The 20,519-nt window shown below is 38.6% G+C and overlaps 1 protein-coding gene across 11 annotated transcripts in view; it reads right to left on the bottom strand.

Annotated features, from left to right (window-relative positions):
- LOC311097905 (rho GTPase-activating protein 26-like) overlaps nucleotides 1-20,519 on the bottom strand; it is a 103,729-nt gene that overhangs the window by 43,306 nt on the left and 39,904 nt on the right. For all 11 annotated transcript variants that reach the window (XM_084137893.1, XM_084137901.1, XM_084137896.1 and 8 more), the window contains exons 2-10: nucleotides 17,724-17,819; nucleotides 15,563-15,624; nucleotides 14,242-14,313; nucleotides 12,927-13,028; nucleotides 12,669-12,779; nucleotides 12,140-12,244; nucleotides 9,510-9,639; nucleotides 7,696-7,796; nucleotides 5,102-5,196 (exon numbers count right to left, since the gene is read on the bottom strand). In XM_084137893.1, the coding sequence (XP_083994019.1) occupies nucleotides 5,102-5,196; nucleotides 7,696-7,796; nucleotides 9,510-9,639; nucleotides 12,140-12,244; nucleotides 12,669-12,779; nucleotides 12,927-13,028; nucleotides 14,242-14,313; nucleotides 15,563-15,624; nucleotides 17,724-17,819 (874 nt within the window). The remainder of the gene's footprint in view (nucleotides 1-5,101; nucleotides 5,197-7,695; nucleotides 7,797-9,509; nucleotides 9,640-12,139; nucleotides 12,245-12,668; nucleotides 12,780-12,926; nucleotides 13,029-14,241; nucleotides 14,314-15,562; nucleotides 15,625-17,723; nucleotides 17,820-20,519) is intronic.

The raw sequence follows: 20,519 nt of genomic DNA on the forward strand, positions 1-20,519 counted from the left end.
AGCACCTGAAGATCTCCTACTCTCCTCAGAGAAGTAAAGGCTAATAAAAAAGCTACCTTGAGGGAAGGTTCTTGGCCTCAGCCGACTCCAGAGGTTCGAAGGGGGCCTCGACCAGTCCTTCGAGAACCACTGCCAGGTCCCATGTGGGAACTCCAGTACGAGACGCAGGTCTCATCCTCTGAGCCCCACGGAGGAAACGTACGACCAGCTGATGTCTCCCCAGAGGCCCACCACCCAGAAGAGCGTGGAAAGCCACAATGGCAGCCACGTACACCTTGAGTGTGGACAGGGTAAGACGAGCCGAGAGGCAATCTTGGAGGAGCTCCAGCACTGAAGCCAACCAGGCAGTTAACTGGGTCCACCTCACGCTCTCTACACCAAGTGGAAACACATTCCACTTTAGGCCGTACAATCTCCTCGTGGAAGGAGCTCTGGAACTGAGTATGGTCTCAACCACTCCAGCCAACAGGCCAACCTCTAGGTACTGAGCCCCCTCAGGGGCCAGGCCCAAAGTTTCCACAGGTCTGGTCGACGGTGAATATTGAGCCCCCGGCCTGTGGAAACAGGTCCCTCCTCAGAGGAATCTTCCAAGGCTGGCCTGCCAGGAGTGCTATAATGAAAACCATACCCGAGCCGGCCAGAACGGGGCAACTAGAAGTAGGCTGATCCCGTCTCGATGGACCCTCTCCAGAACTCCCGGGAGCAGGGGGAAAAGCGTACAGCTGAGCCTCGGCCACTTCTGTACCATTGCATCCAAACCACAATGGACAGTGGGACGTCCCTCGAGACGCAAACAAATCCACTTCCACTGGGCCGATCCTCTCGCATATCGACTTCACCACCTCAGTGTGAAGTCTCCATTCCCCGGGCCTCAGCCCCTGCGCCTCGACAGGATGTCTGCTCACTGATTCTGGTCCCCAGGGACGTGCATTGCTCTGAGAGATAACAGTTTCCCCTGGGACCACAGGAGGATCTGATGCGCTAATCTGGATAGAGGGCGCGATCTTCAGAGCCGCTACGCTAAGGGCGTTCCCCAAAGTGTCTTATCGACACAGTTCTCGTTCCCTTGAAAGGGAACTCAATGCGGCCAGCGGTAAAGGTGCAGTAAGCGATTTCTGAGAAACACAAATCGACACCCAAACAAAAACACCCCTACCTAAAAGAAATACACCCCTCCCTTCATTGTACGATATGCAACACAGACAATGACTAACCACTTCAGACAGCTGGCGCAAGTGTGGATGAATCAGCTGCGATTCAACAACTATGACTGCATACAACAGAATATCTTGGTTCTGTGAAACATAGCAAAAACCAATGTTAATCTCATATTGAGCAGAAACAAAGCAACCTCTGTGTTGCTTGCAAGAGTACATTGGTGATCCGTGGATCGTTTTTTTTCTCCTGTTTACACAGCCAGGACTATGTACAAAGTACAAACACAATATTTTTTGAGCACACAGAACAGACATCAAGCAAACACTGGAAAAATTATTTGTTTAAATGTTGGTTAAAATTTTCAACAGCGTTTCTCAGAAATCACTTACTGCACCTTTTAAAGTAAATATATTTTAATGTACTAAATTATAACTGCATCATTAAAATTTTTGAAATTACAAATATATTTAAATACATGACATACAAGTTTTGAATGCTTGTCAGTACATTTGATAGTACACTATCCATATTTCAAACACAAGTATTAAATTGCATAAAAATATGTACTTAAGTCCTACTTACAGTAAAAGAGTCAAAAAGGCACAAGTATATTCTTTTAAAGTATATTATTTCTGTAATAAACTTAGTAAACGTATGCTAAAGTGTACTTTTTTTTAACAAGGACAAAAGCATTCATAGTTGAAGAAACATTGCAATTTTACAAAATACTCCGGTTTTTCCGATTGCAAACCCGCAAAAACACTATCCAAACACCTTCCCATATGTTGGCTTAGCCAATAAAAAAATGAACATCACATACACAAAATGTCATTGTTTTCCACACCACCAGTGCACTAACACATTGTAAATCTACTAGTGGCTTCTATCCACAAACTCATTTAAAAAGCCCAGTTCTATTACCATCACTCTGCCTGACCCGACATTGCCTAACCTTCAGTTGTCACATGGGTTAATGGTGTGTGAGTGTGTGCTACTGATTTACTGATGGAGCTGCCATACTGAAATATTAAGAGGTTTTCCAACACACGGCACAGTACACTGGCTTTTACTTGTATGCTAGGTACAGCCATATTTCTTCAGAAATAAAAGTCAGAGAGTGACCAGCACATGTGAAAGTCTGTGGTTCCCTTTCAGTCAGTCTTTTTCAACATTACGTCAGAATGACTGACGAATTGGGATCTCGCCTAAGAGCCCAATCACCTTCGAGTGTAAACTAAACGAACCAATGCACACTGCCATACGATATTTGATTCGCAAGCTGCGTCCGCAGCGCCCATAAATACGGAAGCGGGTGTGCTCGCATTTCAGCTTTTCACTTCGGAGCCGAGCACTTGTGTTGTTGCGATGCAATCATTTGTTCAAGTGATTTACTACGAGTCAGGAAGAAGCTCTGCTTACCAGTGTTGGTGTGATGGCGCTACAGAGGTGGTCGCAATCTTCAAGAGCATTTCCTGCTGTTTCAATGGACACCCTAAAAGAGCTTTCCTTGCACACTGCACTAATTCCTGCAAGCTGTTCTGCGGCCGTTTCCCCTGCGCGCTTCAGCACTAAAAGAGCTTTTTTCCCTAAAAGAGCAAACACGTCTTTTTAAAGATGTTATTTCTCCCGTGCATTTCTGGATGCATTCGTTCCTGTCCTTATCTGACGGCCACGGTCGCTGTCTCACATGCCTTGCCACAAGCATGCTGAGGCATCTATGGGTGGCTCATGTTTTCGTATGACCGCGACTCTTTTTTCTCCGGAAAGCTTGAGTCCCCTCTGCTGTTGACAAGCCGCTGCTTGTCAAGGATCGAGGATCTCAGCGAGAGTTTATCTGCCGGGCAAAATCCCTGTGGACCTCCCACTCCTCACCGTGTCGTGTGCCGTCGAGCCGCCGGTTGATGCAGGAACTGCGCATGATGACTGACCGTGATAAAGTCGCAGCAGAGGCCCTCGGCCGGACGATGTCCGCCTTGGTCCAGAAGTGTTCCCTGGCTAAACCTTGTAGGGGTGCGAGATGTCAACAAAGTGCGCTTTCTCGATGCTCCCATCTCACAAGGTGGCCTTTCCGGGCAATCAAAAGCCTGCTGTGAAGTGCTACCATGCCATTGTGAGCTGCCCCTCAGTCGGGTTTGAATTGGGCCCTTCACAAGCAAGGGACCTGGTGCTCAGTCACCTCAGCCAGTTGGGACTTCGGGTCAACTGGGAGAAGAGCAAACTCTCCCCCGTGCAGAGGATCTCTTTTCTCGTTATGGAGTTGGACTCAGTCAACCAGACAGCGCACCTCACAGAGGAACGTGCTCGGTCAGTGTTGGACTGCTTGAATTCACTCAAGAGCATGACAGTGGCCCCACTGAAACTTTTTCAGAGGCTCCTGGGGCATATGGCATCTGCAGCCGCTCGGATTGCTTCATATGAGGCCGCCTCAGCACTGGCTTCACGGCTGAGTCCAAGATGTGACTGAAAGGGAACGTCTCAATTATGTATGTAACCCTCATTCCCTGAAGGAGGGAATGGAGAGGTTACGTCCCGTCGCCACAGTTGCTGTACCACCGCTGAGCGGCCGGTGCTCGGCTCCTCAGCAAACACCTGAAATGCGAGCGCACACGCTTCCGTAGTTATATCTAGCTATAGCTATTTATCAAAGCACTGATTTGACTGTCAAAGGACTGTTCATACTCATACTCTTTGCAAATCCTGAAATCTGATCCGTTTGTCCAAACAATGTTGTCAATATCCGTGATAGCTACATCGGTTGCTATAGAAATAACATTTTCTTTTTACACCATCTGAGAATAGCAGTCAGTGTGGAAAGAGAAGATGGAGAACTGGAAATCATGTTCATCATGACACATTGACTGTGCTGAATCATTAGGTAACATAAACAGAAAAAGCATTACTGTAACATTCATGTGCAGACTGTGTGTGAAATTATTTGCTTACTAAATGGCCACAGTAAGAAAAACTAGTGAATTCAGACATACACTCACTGGCCACTTTATTAGGTACACCTTGCTAGGGTTGGACCCAGTTTTATGTTTAATGTTAGTTAATAATCATTGTTTGTTCATGTTAGTTCACAGGGCATTAACTAATGTTAAAAAAATAGAAATTTTAATTTTAATAATGTATTAGTAAATGTTGAAATTAGCATTAACCAAGATTATTAAATGCTGTAGAAGTGCAGTCCATTCTTAGTTAATGTTAACTAAAGTAGTTAACTAATGTTAACTAACGAAACCTTATTGTAAAGTGTTACCACTCTATGACCAGAGGCATATTAAAACACATTAAAATCCAGATAAATATACAGGCTCGTCGCTTTCCATTGTCAATTGCGCGAGCGTCGAGTCTGAGGAGGAGGCGGGGAAAACAACAACTCTCTCAAATATTTTTCATTTGAACTGCATTACCCATTTCAACCGCTAGCTGTCAATATTACATACAGTGCCTTTAAACGCAAATATAATAAGGTATACTTGAATCTTAGTGGGGAAAGAAAAACTGATTTAATTCAAGATATATATTCTGTGGAAATAAATCTTATTATCTGACATTATCTGACTTATTTTCTGGGAAACAAGACTAACGTATCAAAATATGTTTGCAGTGTGCAAAGCGTGGTGTGGGCTACTACCTAACAGTCCAACATTGCATCACCATTCTGAGGAGGGCTGAGGACATTTTGGCCTAAAGTATAAAGTAATCGCCTGCTCTCTCCTTCCCTCAACCCATGAGATGGCCACTTCACCTCTATATTCCTAGTTGCTGCAACAGTTATGACAGGTTGAAGCTATCTGCAGTGTACTCTTTTCATGCCTGGCAGACCTAGTTAAAATCTCCACCCCCTTTCCTGAGTAGCAGCCAGGAAGTGTGACTCCTGCTGGATTGTTATGTGGACTAAAGCGCCATCTGGTGGCGGGTATGCGGGCCGTCAACTCACCGGTCCATGGCTTCAATGTCAAAGCAGAACCTCTTCTCAATGGAGTCTGTTTTCCTTCTGGTGCAAGATTTGAGCGTAAAGATTTCCTCATCTCCCTGAAAGAGAAACGTAAAGTTGAATATAGGCACCAAATTCTCACTATTTGACTGATATTTACGTGTGCCTGGACAGCTGAAGGGAAAATGTGACCAGATGTTCTATATTTACAGACTACACTGTCATCACATAAATGATTATATAAATGTGTGATAAAGTGTCAGGTTACTCCATATCTTCTTGCAAAGTCTGGCCAAGGAATGGGTGTTCAAATGCAGTGGGCTATTTTTATTTCAACACTTCACAACTCCTTTACCGACTAACAACACATTACACACATGCCTCTGGAGTTCATTACCAGAGCGCTGGCATTCTCTTTTTTCAGTGTCCTCTCCACTTACAGTCTAATTGTTTCTATCAATACACTCTACTGAGTGACTTCTCTCTAGTTTTCTTTCTCTCTTCTCATACCAGAAAAGGTGTTAAGGTAAAGCTAGCGTAACGATTGCAGACTAAACAAACTGAGCTCATGTTAACACTCATCTGAAACTAGAAATGACAAATGGGACACTCTGCAGTCTAGTCTACAATAAGTGTGCAAGACTTTAAGTGCACAATTAGGGATAAAGTCATGTGTTAAGGAATATTCTAGGTTATTTAATAATGTTTCCTATGGGAAGCATTAGTATTTGAACCCTTAACCTGAAGTATTTCATTTTGGTCCATAATTCAACCACACCGTTTGTGCTGCAAACATGAATTATCATATTGTGTGCCTTGTTGAGCTGCAGTGTGCTATCACTACTGGAATTGATAACACTTACAGTTTTTATTACGAAAATACTTGACTTGGACCAGTAAGCAGCCCAGAACACCCTAGCAACTCCCTAGTAACCACCTTAGTAAAACCTCTGCTTATCAACCTTTGTCTGTGTAAAGTAATATTTTTAACTCATCACATTGCATGTTTAGTTCAATATATGTTTTTTTTTGTTGTTGTTGTTGTTGTTGCCAGATTTGACTTCTCTTCTAAAACAAATTTTTCATTAATATTCTCCATATATAGCTCACTAAAATGTCATGCCAAATATGTTGAAGATGAGCGGACAGGCAGTCAACTGGTTTCGCAGATGTGAAACATTAGGTTAAAAAAAATAGAAAAAAATACTGGAATATATAAATGAATATTTAATGTACATTAATTACAAAAAAATCTATCTTTTAATTCTATTTAGAATTGGTGTTTGTGTGAAGTGGCTACACAAGCTTCTGTAATGTGTACTGAATTTGAGCTGTATTGAACTGAGACCGCAAACATGATTCAAATTCAAATTTGATTTTAAAGAAAATTAGAATTAAAATAGAATGAAACATGAAGGAAAAAAACAGCACTAGAACAATGTTATATATTTTGCTGACTTGTGTACTTACATAAACTCAGTATTACAGTACTAACAGTATTTACATCCAGAGAAATGTAACCAGTGTAACGGCCTACGGTCAATGATGTCATATCCGCATTACCCTCTTCGGAAACACCAAAGACGCTTTAATATATTATGTGTTTTATTAAGTGAGCAACTGCTTGGAATCATTGTTATATAGCTCAACACGGTTAGCACGAAATAATTCATTTGAAAAAATTATTCAATGACTCACTCATTAATATTTCACTTGTTTCATTACTGGATGAATCATCATTTTTTAATGAATCTTTTGAATGAATGATTCAATGACAAATAAATTTTTTAACAGTCACTTGTCGCCACGTCAAGATATTTTTCTCGGAGGGTGAGTCACTCTATTTTGATCTCTGCTGTAGAAATCAGTGTTTATATCCAATCTATAAACTTTTATCCCAGTACTTCTGTGATCATTTTAATTATTTTTAACACAGCTATAGTTTAGGAATGAGATCACGTGGGTGATAGAAACGAGGTCGTTATGTTTTAACGATTAATCATGCAAATATACGTGTTGGACTCGTGCAATTCCTCTGTTGTTGAATTGTTTAAAATTGCAATTCGGTAAATAGCTCTTCCTGCCATTCCACTTGTAACTCCAGTGGGTGACAGCAATTCAAATTCCAACTCAAGAATCGAAAGCAATTTTTTAATTCTGCAATAACAAACCATACAAACAAAGAAACTATTTGATTCTGAATTGAATTTGTAATCATAATAAAACACGTTTTCTGTTTGCTTTTCTCTTGCGGTCGGCACGCTTGTGTGTTTAGTTTGGTTGTAAGTGGTCAGAATGTAATCAGGCCGCATGCAGTCCCTGGAGTGAGATTCGTGCTATTGACCCTGTGTGTGTGTGGCTGTGGAGAGTGGGACGGGCACAGAGCCAGGTGCAGACACTAGTGCCAGCTCAACCATGCGATACACAGCTTTCTGTGCAGGATAAGAGTCGTGTCAGTGCCAGCAGGGGTACAAGCACGTGGCCTGTGCCAGAATCCACTCTCCATTCCAAAGGTTACACATGCTGCTGAGTGAAAGGGTGCGAGAGAGTTTGTATGTGAGGGTGTGTGTGTGAGAGAGAGAGAGAGAACAACTTACAATTTTGCCCCCAGACTTCTGATCGAACGGCATCAAGGTCATGCGTTTGGGCTCTCGGTGATAGGAGCAGTAGTACTTCACCCATGTGGACACGAAGGAACCTGATTTGGTACAAATGAGAAAAAGACAGTTAGACCACAAGATACGGAGTGTAACAAAACATCTCCTCGGGGGTCATAATGACCCGGACACTTTTTTTTTTCTTGTCCAGAAATCTTGTCTATAATGATAAAATATTATCTTTTATATTTATGTGTGATTTTTATTTTATTTACCTCTAAATTCTTGAATTGTATTATTTTAATTGAAAATATGCTTTTTACATTATTTCACACAAAAAAAGAAAAGACCATCGTTCCAGTCCAATTCTAATGAAAACATCATAATAGATCTCGCATTCAGTCATTGTGTGTCTCTGCTGACCTCTTGTGGAAAACAAAATACATTAATCTGCATTTTGTGATAATTGCCACTCTATAGGAACTCCATGGAGATTCTAAATAGAGCAAATAAACTCGAATATTAATTCACTACAATAGACATTTCTCACTAGAAATGACATCAAATGTGGAAAACATTGGTCAAAAACATACATTTACACACAAACTGACCACCAACTGCAACTTTCAGATGCCATCTTTCTTTTTCTAGCTCAACTGTCACAGAATGGAAAGCACAGGATTGTGGGATATCTAAGGCTGTGAAGGATACATCTATGCTGCCTTCAAAAAATCGATCAGATGATGGGATATCAGGAGAAAGGAAATGGAACTTTTACAAATATACTTTAGGTAGGCTACACTTTATATATCTTGCATTTAAAGACCGACATTATACAGAGATCATACTATACTTACTAATAGTGATATTAAACACATTTTAAGGATTAATATTAAGAAATGTGCAATGTGCAATAAAGAAATACTCCAAATAATGTTTAATGATATTTATATCAGTAAGTCTTAAGCGATATGTCAGTAAATATGTTAATGGATTTGTAGTATACTTAGAATGAAATAAATGTATTTTAAATACATTTGGGTAAAGGTTATTTTCACTAGGGTTGGAATGAGTCCTCAGAAGGAATCATCTTTAAGCTTTCGGACGCTGCTAAAATATCCAGAGCAGAGGGTCCCCAGGACCAGGAATGAAAACCACTTCCATAGAATATAAATTATGCTAAAATAACCCTAGTGTGTTCCACTTCACTTGTAGACAGACACAAGCAAACTTCCCAAAGCACTTTATTACGTGACAAAGCATTACCACTCACTGCACATTTCATTTCAATCTAATGAATAAAATGTTGGCACAGTCACATTTATATGTTTCGGAAGATTTCACTTTGAAACTGCCACGAACCAAAAAACAATGTAATATCTTTGCAAAAATGACACCACAGGCACATATTTTGGTTGCAACAAAAGCCTGGGTTGCAAAAAAACTCTGTGAATAGGGAATCCTCATATAAAATAACAACAGTTGACTATAATATAAAACAACTGATTTAGAGTCTGTGATAAATACAATACATTTTAGATACTATATCCACAAATATACAAGTAGTTTGAGAATGCAGGGAGATCAGTGATCAATGATGTCATTCGCAATGCTTCATGGTAGAGCTGTTTTGCCACAATTTCTGTGTCCATGCAAACTTCTCTGAATGTTGGGTCGCCATTTCGTATTGTGGGTAGTGTAGTAGTAATTGTAAATTAAACACAATTATAAAGAAAACTTCTACAGAGGCCACAAGTCAGTGTGATCAGTTGTGTCTTAGAAATAAGAGAGAAGCTCCACACTTTTCAACTTACGTTTCTCCTGCACAAACAGATATCCCTGCATTGTGTGCGTACTCATGCTCTTGTGCTCGTGTGGGTTTTCCTTCATCTTCTTCATCAAACATTCCACCTCTGAACGTGTACTATCAAACCGGTTCCGAGTCTGAAAGACCACAGACAATTTAAGAAGGTGAATGCTTCAACAGATACTGTATGAAGATTCGAGAATGTTTGTTCTTACATTAAAAATCCAAAATTCTTACATTAAACTACTGCTTAAATATAACACATATCTGACCAGGCTCATTGTGACGTGGCCAGTTTTATCATAGTTGTAATTTATATTTGGCAAAAGGACATGCTCCCATCAGGGGTCAGGGGTCATGTTGACATCCTGTCCAGTGAACATACACTCATCCCAATGGACTTAACAGAACATGACATGGTCATGATTCTCATTTGCAAATTATTAAAGGGATAGTTCACCCAAAAATGAAAATTCCATTAATTACTCACCCTCATGGTGAACCCGTAAGACTTTCGTTCATCTTCGGAACATAAATGAAGATCTGAGAGCTTTCTGTCCCTCCATTGACAGCTACGCAACTAACACTTTGATACTCCAAAAGGTTTTAAGGAGATCGTAAAACTAATCCATATGATTTGAGTGCTTTAGTCCAAATTTTCTGAAGAGACTCAATCGCTTTACATGATGAACAGATTGAATTTTATTCACATATAAACATTGATCAGCGAACATAAACAGAAGCTCAACCGAACCTGCTTAACGCACGAGAACAAACCTCTTGCTTAAGCTCAAATGTGCTGCGTAACACGAGAATGAACCTAATTGGTTCTTACAGAAGCTCAAACGTGATGCGTAACACGAGAATGAACCTCACTGGTTCTTGCTGAAGCTCAAACGTGCTGCGTAACACAAGAATTAACCTCATTGGTTCTTGCTGAAGCTCAAAAGTTATGCGTAACACAAGAATTAACCTCATTGGTTCTTACAGAAGCTCAAACGTGATGCGTAACACAAGAATGAACCTCATTGGTTCTTGCTGAAGCTCAAACGTGATGCGTAACACAAGAATTAACCTCATTGGTTCCTGAGGAAGCTCAAACGTGATGCATAACACAAGAATGAACCTCATTGGTTCTTACAGAAGCTCAAACGTGATGTGTAAGAATTAACCTCATTGGTTCTTGCTGAAGCTCAAACGTGATGCGTAACACAAGAATGAACCTCATTGGTTCTTACAGAAGCTCAAACGTGATGCGTAACACAAGAATGAACCTCATTGGTTCTTGCTGAAGCTCAAACGTGATGCGTAACACAAGAATTAACCTCATTGGTTCTTGCTGAAGCTGAAACGTGATGCGTAACACAAGAATGAACCTCATTGGTTCTTACAGAAGCTCAAACGTGATGCGTAACACAAGAATGAACCTCATTGGTTCTTGCTGAAGCTCAAACGTGATGCGTAACACAAGAATGAACCTCATTGGTTCTTACAGAAGCTCAAACGTGATGCGTAACACAAGAATGAACCTCATTGGTTCTTGCTGAAGCTCAAACGTGATGCGTAACACAAGAATTAACCTCATTGGTTCTTGCTGAAGCTCAAACGTGCTGCGTAACACAAGAATGAACCTCATTGGTTCTTACAGAAGCTCAAACGTGATGCGTAACACGAGAATGAACCTCATTGGTTCTTACAGAAGCTCAAACGTGATGCGTAACACAAGAATGAACCTCATTGGTTCTTACAGAAGCTCAAACGTGATGCGTAACACAAGAATGAACCTCATTGGTTCTTGCTGAAGCTCAAACGTGATGCGTAACACAAGAATGAACCTCATTGGTTCTTGCTGAAGCTCAAACGTGATGCGTAACACAAGAATGAACCTCATTGGTTCTTACAGAAGCTCAAACGTGATGCGTAACACGAGAATGAACCTCATTGGTTCTTACAGAAGCTCAAACGTGATGCGTAACACAAGAATGAACCTCATTGGTTCTTACAGAAGCTCAAACGTGATGCGTAACACAAGAATGAGCCTCATTGGTTCTTACAGAAGCTCAAACGTGATGCGTAACACAAGAATGAGCCTCATTGGTTCTTGCTGAAGCTCAAACGTGCTGCATAACACGAGAATGAACCTCATTGGTTCCTGAGGAAGCTCAAACGTGATGCATAACACAAGAATGAGCCTCATTGGTTCTTGCTGAAGCTCAAACATGCTGCGTAACACGAGAATGAACCTCATTGGTTCTCACATGTCAAGCAAACATGCTTGAGCTTCCGTTTACCACAACTGATGTGTGAGTTTGGACTAAAGCGCTCAATTCATATGGATTAGTTTTACGATCTCGTTATGAACTTTTTGATGCGTCAAAGTGGTAGTTGCGTAGCTGTCAATGGAGGGACGGAAATCTCTCAGATTTCATTAAAAATATCTTCATTTGTGTTCCGTAGATGAATAAAAGTCTTACAGGTTTGGAACGACATGAGGGTGAGTAATTAATGACAGAATTTTCATTTTTGGGTGAACTAACCCTTTAATGCACTAAGGCTATAAACTGAACTAATTCTGCTTTTTTTTTTTAATGTGTAATATCAACATCTGTGACGGTCTGTTGTAAGAAATGGACTCACATTTTGAATGCTGATAGTGAGGTCTGTCTTGAAGTGGTTGAAGTCTTTGGCCAGTTCATACCCATGATGATAATATGTAAATAGACCCTGTAGAAAAGCCAGCAACTACACACAACAACAAAGAGGAAAGCAGCTGTCGTGAAGAGGAAATACAATATTTAAAGATGTATAACTGCAATTATATTTAGCAAATTTAATTTCAGTCAAAATTATAAGAGCTTTACTAAGAAAAAAGTACCAGACAGAACCATCCCAGCAAACATTGGTCCGACGGCAACGTCGTGTCCCTGGCTAAAAATAGTTGCGGTAGGATGGCATAAATCGGTAAAAATATGTAACACAGAACAGCTAATGTCAAAGACGTCCGTTCAATTTTCATTTTGGAACTATTTTTCAACCATAACGGGACGTGTTGGAGGGACGTCTTTTCATTAAACGTCCAAATGTTTGCTGGGATGGGATGCCATGTTTTAGGCAGTGATATTGCATTTTTGAAGAACCACTGCAATAAAATGAGATGAAGTTTTACCGGCTCCACAAAATCAAACATTTTTCTTTCCTGAACTTCCTGCACTTTGAAGACATATTCCAGTGAGACCTCATAGAAGTGCTGCCTCACGTGGTCCACCTGGTTATCCGCCTGTGGGGAAATGTGAAAATCAGACAGAATACCCAACTGAACAAATCCACATGAAATCAAATTGGGGGTTTGTAGCTTTTAGTCCCTTAACAGCATGCAAAAAGGTAATTTCAGTATACATAGATTGGCATTGAGAGCAGTACATACTTCATGAAGGTGTGCTTCCTTCTTCTTGGCAGACAGGCTGAGATGTTTCTCCAACACTGTACAATACTTCTCTGTCTCTTTATCATATTTCTTTTTGGCCTCCTATGGGATAAAAATGCAACCTCTTGAGTCAACTCAAACAGACAACAGCTATAAAGTTAGACTATATGAGGAGACTTGCATGTATGTGTACATGTACATTGTACATTATTTTACATTTTGAAAGCAGTTAAGTTGTTTCTGTTTGAAGTGCATGCATTCACTTTAATTAAACTATATCATGTAGCGCGTTTGGGGTGGATGCTGAAGTTCTCAGGCTGTTTCGCTTGTCTCGACTGCGATTAGACAGATAACCTAAATATCTCTGTTCTCCTAACCCTTGTGAAAAAAAGTGTGCGTAATTGTACCGAATGTGAACTTGTAGAGAGCTACAAATATTTAAAGTTTTATACAAAATTGATGAAATAAAAGACCACTAAAGAGTGCTTAAAGAGCGTAATTTCATCAATTTAAGCTCCGTTTTGTGTTTCGTTTTAATGGTTTGTGAAGTGTTTTACGCTCTTTGTGTTTATTAAAGACTATTTCATGTGTCACTCTCTTGTGGATTTACTACACGCTCATCAGTGACAAAAGCATGAGTATTAAAACATAATGATTTAAAATGTACTTTAAGCAAACCTTTTAATTTTATACTATTAGAGAGTGCACTTTTTGTTCAAAAAATGTGACTACATAGAGACAGAAATATATACACAGAGACAGGTGTGTAACTAATCAGAAACCATGACAACTAATGAACTAGATTAGAAATACAGGCAAAACATTGACAAAAATAACCATAGCTGCGTCCCAATTTGCCTAATTATACTATGCCCTAAATGTATTCCATTTGCATTCTGATAAATGTACTTTCAACACAGTTTGGCATTAAATTTTAATGTTTTTTATTTATTTTTTTAAAGAGAAATGCACAACCTGTTATATGTATCAAATTAAGCAGATTAATTGAATCTGTTAATTTTCATCATGAACACAATAATAAGTGCTTACACAACATAACCAACAGATGGCAGTGCTGTTTGAAACGTTAAGGCAGTTTCTTAGAAGCACTTTGAGCTGCATTTGCTCGGCCCACATGGAATCTCCACGTGTTGACTCTGTAACATCAATGATCAAACATCACCCTTTGAAGAGGGTACTTCTTCAAAGGCATTGATAACTAAACTGTTACGTGATGGCGGGAGTTCAGAAACACAATAAGCCTATGAACACCATCACAGCATACAGTGGTTTGAACAGGAACTTCTACTCTCACCTTTGCAGCTGCAATCTGCTCCTTCCTGAAGCGCTCCAGCGGCAAGATCAACACATCATTGGCATTTTCAATCTGAAGAGACACAAGTCGCAGAGTTCCTTTCATTACTTACATCCAAAACTGACATTTCAGTCAACATTTACACACCATCATGACATCATCATGTGACATGCCTGAAAATGCACTCTCAATAATTTTCTTCAGTGAAAGCACAGTTATTATATGGCCATATAGTTTGTTTTAGTAATTAATTTTAATCAATTGCACAGTTTTTTTTTTGTTTTTTTTATAAAGTAAAAAATGTAATTTACCCACAATTTAAGGCCACATGAAGTGGGCCATTTGGGATCCAGCCAAAGAAGGCTCTTTCACACCAAAAGCCTGGGTGAAGCCATCCTAGGTGTATATGACATTCTTCTTTCAGACAAATACAATCGGAGTTATATTAAAAAATGCCCTGGCTCTTCCAAGCTTTATAATGCCAGTGAATGGCTGTATGTCTTTGGAAGTCCATCAAAGTGCATCTATCCATGATAAAAGTGCATCTATCCATCATAAAAGTGCTCCTCACGACTCTAGAGGGTTAATAAAGGTCTTCTGAAGTGAAGTGATGCGTTCGTGTAAGAAAAATATCATATTTAAAACTTTATCAACTAAAATAACTAGCAGACGGCAGACGGCCGTATGCATCGATTTACGGCGAAAGACTAACCCTTGACCTGACGCACAACGTAATGACGAACGCGGTTGCCCAGTCCTGTTTGTTTGAACCGCGAGAGGCGTCAATTATTACTTGTAATGCGATACATATACATAAATCCTAGATTGCTGGATATATACTGACACCGGATATACAGTATACTGTATGATGGTGTAAGCACGCATCAGCAAGTTGCATCAAGTTGCAACTTTGCTTGTAAACTGTAAATCACCTGCAGTTACACAGTATCTAACAAGTGCGAAAAAAACAAAATCACATCCATAAGCTCACAAAGCTACCTACAATGTGACAGTTAGCAAGGTACAAAGTAGTTGTTTATCTGCTTCGTGTTCGATTTTGTCAGCAGCACCATGGTATAAACGCTATAGCAGAATATCTCTCTCTCTCTCTCTCTCTATATATATATATATATATTTATATATATATATATATATATACATATATATGTATACATATCATCATACTGTCCAATGTTCTTAATGGAACGGAACTGGTTTGGAATGATTTGGTAATTTTCATTTTTGAATGAACTATTCCTTTAAAATATTAGTGATAAGCATAATGATAATGAAGCTGATGATGATGAAGAAACCAGCTCACCATTCGTGTCCTCTCATCTTCCAGGTTCTGTAAGACTCCAGCAAACTCCTGTAGTGATTTAGCTTTGAAAGAAAAAATATGAGACTGGTGACCACACACACACAGCATCTTAGCCATATTATGTTAGTTTGCATCTACAAGCACTGAAGTCAGACATTTGTCATTTTATAAATCACCACAGAAACCAGGACATCAGGTTTGTGTTCAACAAGCGTGTCTTGTGTCTGTGTGACAACCATGAGAAGGTGACAACACAGATCTGCCATGTGTTTAGTGCTCTTACAAAATACCAGTGGCCAAATACCAACATTTCTGAAAAGACTGTGTTTAACACTAGAAAAAAAAGGGGGAGAAAAAAAGAAAAATTATAAAAAGAGAAAAATAATATTTTTTTTCCTGAAATTAACCAAATGTTTGTATCTGTGCCGATGGTCAAAAATAAAAAATAAAATAATAATAATAATAATGATGATAATAAATACAACTAGATTCTGTTATTTTTCTGAAGAAAATGTAAGGTACTTGCCCATGCAAAACATGATGCTAAAGTACTTATTACAGAAATATATATACTTTAAAATAAGTTTAATTGTGAACTGAATGTAATGTTTTCAGAAACTTGCAAAATGCTTGTCATTTGCATTTAAATGAAAATTTATAATTTACATTTATTAATTGCAATTTGTAGCTTAAGAGTGCTTTTTTACCCACTTAAGAAGGATTTAAGTACATCTTTTAAAGTGTTCAGCCGAATGTACAGACATTTATGGTCAAAGAAAATATACTTAATGTCATGCATCTAAATATATTGTAATCATACATTTATAATAATGACATAGCAATTTAGCACATGAAAAAATCTATTAACTAATAGTAATATCAAATAGCACACTACAGTTAAAATCATACTCAGCTACTTTGCATGTGCTTTAGTATGTTAGTCAAGACATCAAAATAAGAGTATGAACATAACGATTTAAAATGTACTTTAAAGTCAAACTTATAATATGAAAAAGATTTGAAGTACACTATGTGCACATTCGATACAATAAAGTGCACTTATTTTTCACAAGTTGTGGACTGTTGCCAGGGCGTTGCTAAGGTTTTAGGGTGGTATTTGCATGCTGCTATGCTAAGCCAAAAAAAAGAAGAAAAAAAACCCCACTAAATTATATTTTGGTCCCTAGATACTGATTAGGTCCTTACTTCAGTGCATTTTTCTGGTTGATTTTTTTTATTTATTTTTTTATTGTCCACCAGGCAAAAACATCAAATTGTTATAAAGCTAGTAAAACACCTCCATATAGAACTGATGCATTATATGACATTCATGTCTGCAGCAAACATGTATGTCTAACTATGTGCAGAAGTAATACTGATGCTTGCCTTTCATATCGAAACTAAAGCCGCTAACTCATCAAATCTCTCAAGATACTCAACCTCAGACATGCACTGGATGCATTTACTAAGAAAACTCCAGAGTCCAGATATAATAAAGTGGGCTCTGCTGTGGCCTATGGTTTTAATGTTCAAATTCATAAAGAACAATGTCAACAGAAAGTAAGAGACTGCAGGACTGCAAGGCTGCAATTGAAGATGAGATCAGAAGAAAGGCAAGTCCATACTTGTTCCTTCTTCAGATTCAGCCAAGCAGGATTTCAGCAAGTTTCCATGTAAGGTGCCAGGACTTACAGAAAGCCACAAAAATTCCCACAGGTTCCAACACTTAAGTCTTTGATGCCACACCGTCAAGTGAAATTATGGCAAATACATAAAAGTTGAGCTTAGTTTAATCGTGGTTGAATGAAATGGTCATGTGGATGGCACTCAGTAAAATCTGTCTATTTGAGTTAAAAGCTTGTAATGAATATATTGTGTAAGAACTGGAGTGGAATCAGATGGCCATGGATCAATTTGTGCTCAACCGATTCTCTTTAGAGAAACAATGATGAAGCTGGTGCTTTTAAGGTTGAGTTCATAGATCACATATGCTTTCTACAAATGTTCTATGAATAATAGCATATTGAAACAAGTTTTAGGGTTTAAAACCGAAGTATAATGCTGATGATACTTTGGTTTCATGATGAAGTTTTTTTTTTTTTTTCTTCATTACACTGACCTTAACAACAAACATTCAGAAGAAGCAATGTTGTGATCTTACCAATGCATATCTCATCATCTGTTTCTGCATCACCAATGCACTGGAATTTAAACTCGTTCAGCGACTCTGCAAACTTTCTCTTCGCTGTGGACAAGTCTGCAAAAGATGTGATAAAGAGATGTGTTAAAAGAATACGAGACGAGAATAACACAAGGTGACAAAACCACAAATTGTCATTCAGAAACCGAGAAACATGTACTTGACTTTGGAAACTGTGTGCTGTCTGGGTCTTTCAAGACATAAGGCTGACAAAGTGAGTGAGAGTTCTGTGAGGGAATAAGAAAAAGAGACTACAAGGGGAAAATGTCCAAGAAAGAAAGCTAAGAAGAGACAGAATGAGCCCAAAAGACCCTAAAAATAAATACTGTTTGTCATGGAATGAGAATTTGGCTGCTGAGATCAGCTTATAAATCGAAGACAGGCCCCTTGGTTTTAGATTGTCATAACTATGGAAAAATTCTTCTTCAAAATAGCATACAAAAGAAAAAGCTAGAAGCTAGATGGCAACGTCTCTAACACTTTTTGGTTATCATTTGAGGTAAATCACATATACTTAAACAATAATTGATTATATTTGGTTATCTTTTGGAAATTGCAAACCAGTTCTATAGAATCAATTATCTATAGAAATCTATAGATGTTCCAAATGAACGATAAATCATTAAGATCACTTGGATTAAATGATAGACAAATGTATTAAACTGCTGCCGGTTGCATAAACCGTTAATACTAGTCTTACAAGTTCATCACCTACAAAATCTTTTTTTTTTCTTTCAAAGCATTCATAACTTTTTAAAATCAGTTACAAACGTAGATTAGCCTTATCTGATACCGAAAAGTAAGACTGGTTTCCCCTTGACTAACTGTTAGTGAGTCATACTAGATAAGACATTATGGCATAATGGCTTGATAGCATTAACATAATGGAAGACAGTTGCAGTTAATGAAAAGTTTATATAGATTAAAACTATTATATGAAGTGTGAAGGGTTACAAATTTAAGAATCTATTTCAAATATGCTTCTGTACATAACATCATGGTAAAGAATCTCTTAAGGTTAAGATCTCAGCAAAGTTGCAATTTCTGTTCTCTCCTTATTGTCAGACTGATGGGATTAGCACACGAATGATTCACTGAGAATCTCACCTTTTGTTCTGCAAATGGCTTTCGGACCCAAATGGCTCTTGGAGCCTTATACTGATTGAATTAGGATGGGCCAGACCCTCAGTCTAGGGTGTTACCTTAACCTGTATACTTAATTTGCATGCTTTGTTCAGAATCTCCACCTCTATGTAATCCCTCCCCCTTGGAATGTATATAACTACAATGCATACTGTATTAGCGTTAGATCATGTTGGAAGTACTACAGCAACGCACAGCGGAGTTCTCAATAAAGAATAACTTCCGTTGAACGCGATCCCAACTGTCTCCTGGTCTCTGCTTCGATGAAAGAAAACTTAATTTGTAATTAATAATTTGTAATTTTGTGTATCATACTAACAATTGAAAATATGCTGAAATGTTTGAAAAAATAAAAGTACATTTTAAAGGTGCAGTGTGTAATTTTTAGCGGCATCTAGTGGTGAGGTTTGCGAATTGCAAACAGCCAGTCACTGATGGCCTATCCCTCAAATTGCAAACTCGAAGGATAAGCTACGGTGGCCGACGTATGATCGGAAGATGTCGTCGTCTGAGTCTGAGTCAGCAGAGAGTAGCAAGTCAAGCAATGAGGTTCCTTTATATTATATTTTATATTAAATTATATTTACTTAATTATTCAGTAAAACCACATGTTATTGCGATTGTTATTTTTACTTGTTCATCATTGTGTTAGTCTTTTATTCACTGACTTTACCATAGCTTGTTTCCATGCTAGTTAGTATAAGATAAGAGCTATGGATAAGAGCATCAAAGCAGCTAGGTAAGGGGAAATAGCTAACGTTACGATGTCCGAGGCGTCGTTCAGACAGCATGTTTTTCTCCACGTTTGAGTCAGGGACAACCTGAGTATTCTGCTGCGTCTTTTTCTGCTGCTTCTCATTCAAGTTAGTGACGAAACGCGCTCTGTAAGCACTGTTCGTTCGCTGTCGGCTACGGTAGAAACATGACGTCACGATATGTCGACCTTCATAGAAGGGGGGTGCCCACGGTTATGTAGATATAAATGACTCATTCTAAAGTAATAAAAACATAACGGTAAGGCCTTTATACACCACTGAAAACATAGTTATGGATCTTATATTGCATTTCTGTCAATAGATCCTCAGAAATATTACACATTGCACCTTTAATTACTATTATCAGATTATTACTAAAAGTTTTGAAAATGTACAACTTGCTTGTGGTTCCAAGCCAATACAAATAATAAATAAATAAATAAACTTGTACAATTCCTTGACTCCACTAAAGGATTTGGCTTGGCAGCTCTTTTCAAAAGAATGGATCACTCACAGCGATATGAGCCAAACATTCTGTATATGACTCAAAGTGTCAAAATCAAAAGCACATTTTGGGCAAACTTAATTCCCTGTGTGTAAACTCTCTCAAATACAAATGACATAAGTAATAATAATCAACTCAGTTGTAAGTTTGCCAGCATACAAATTCTTTAGGACATACATTTACATCTTGTGAAACAAATTGACCCAGTTTTTCACGGAAAGAAATACGACTCTGTTTGGCTTACTAAGCTACAAGTTTACAAGACGTTTTAAAATGCATGAACAAAACTGTAAAATTGTTAAATCTGCATGAATCTCTAATAACAAAATTCACACCAATTACCAGTGAAGTTAT

The sequence above is a fragment of the Abramis brama genome, assembly GCF_963993115.1.
Source record: "Abramis brama genome assembly, chromosome: 15".
Classification (NCBI taxonomy): domain Eukaryota; kingdom Metazoa; phylum Chordata; class Actinopteri; order Cypriniformes; family Leuciscidae; genus Abramis; species Abramis brama.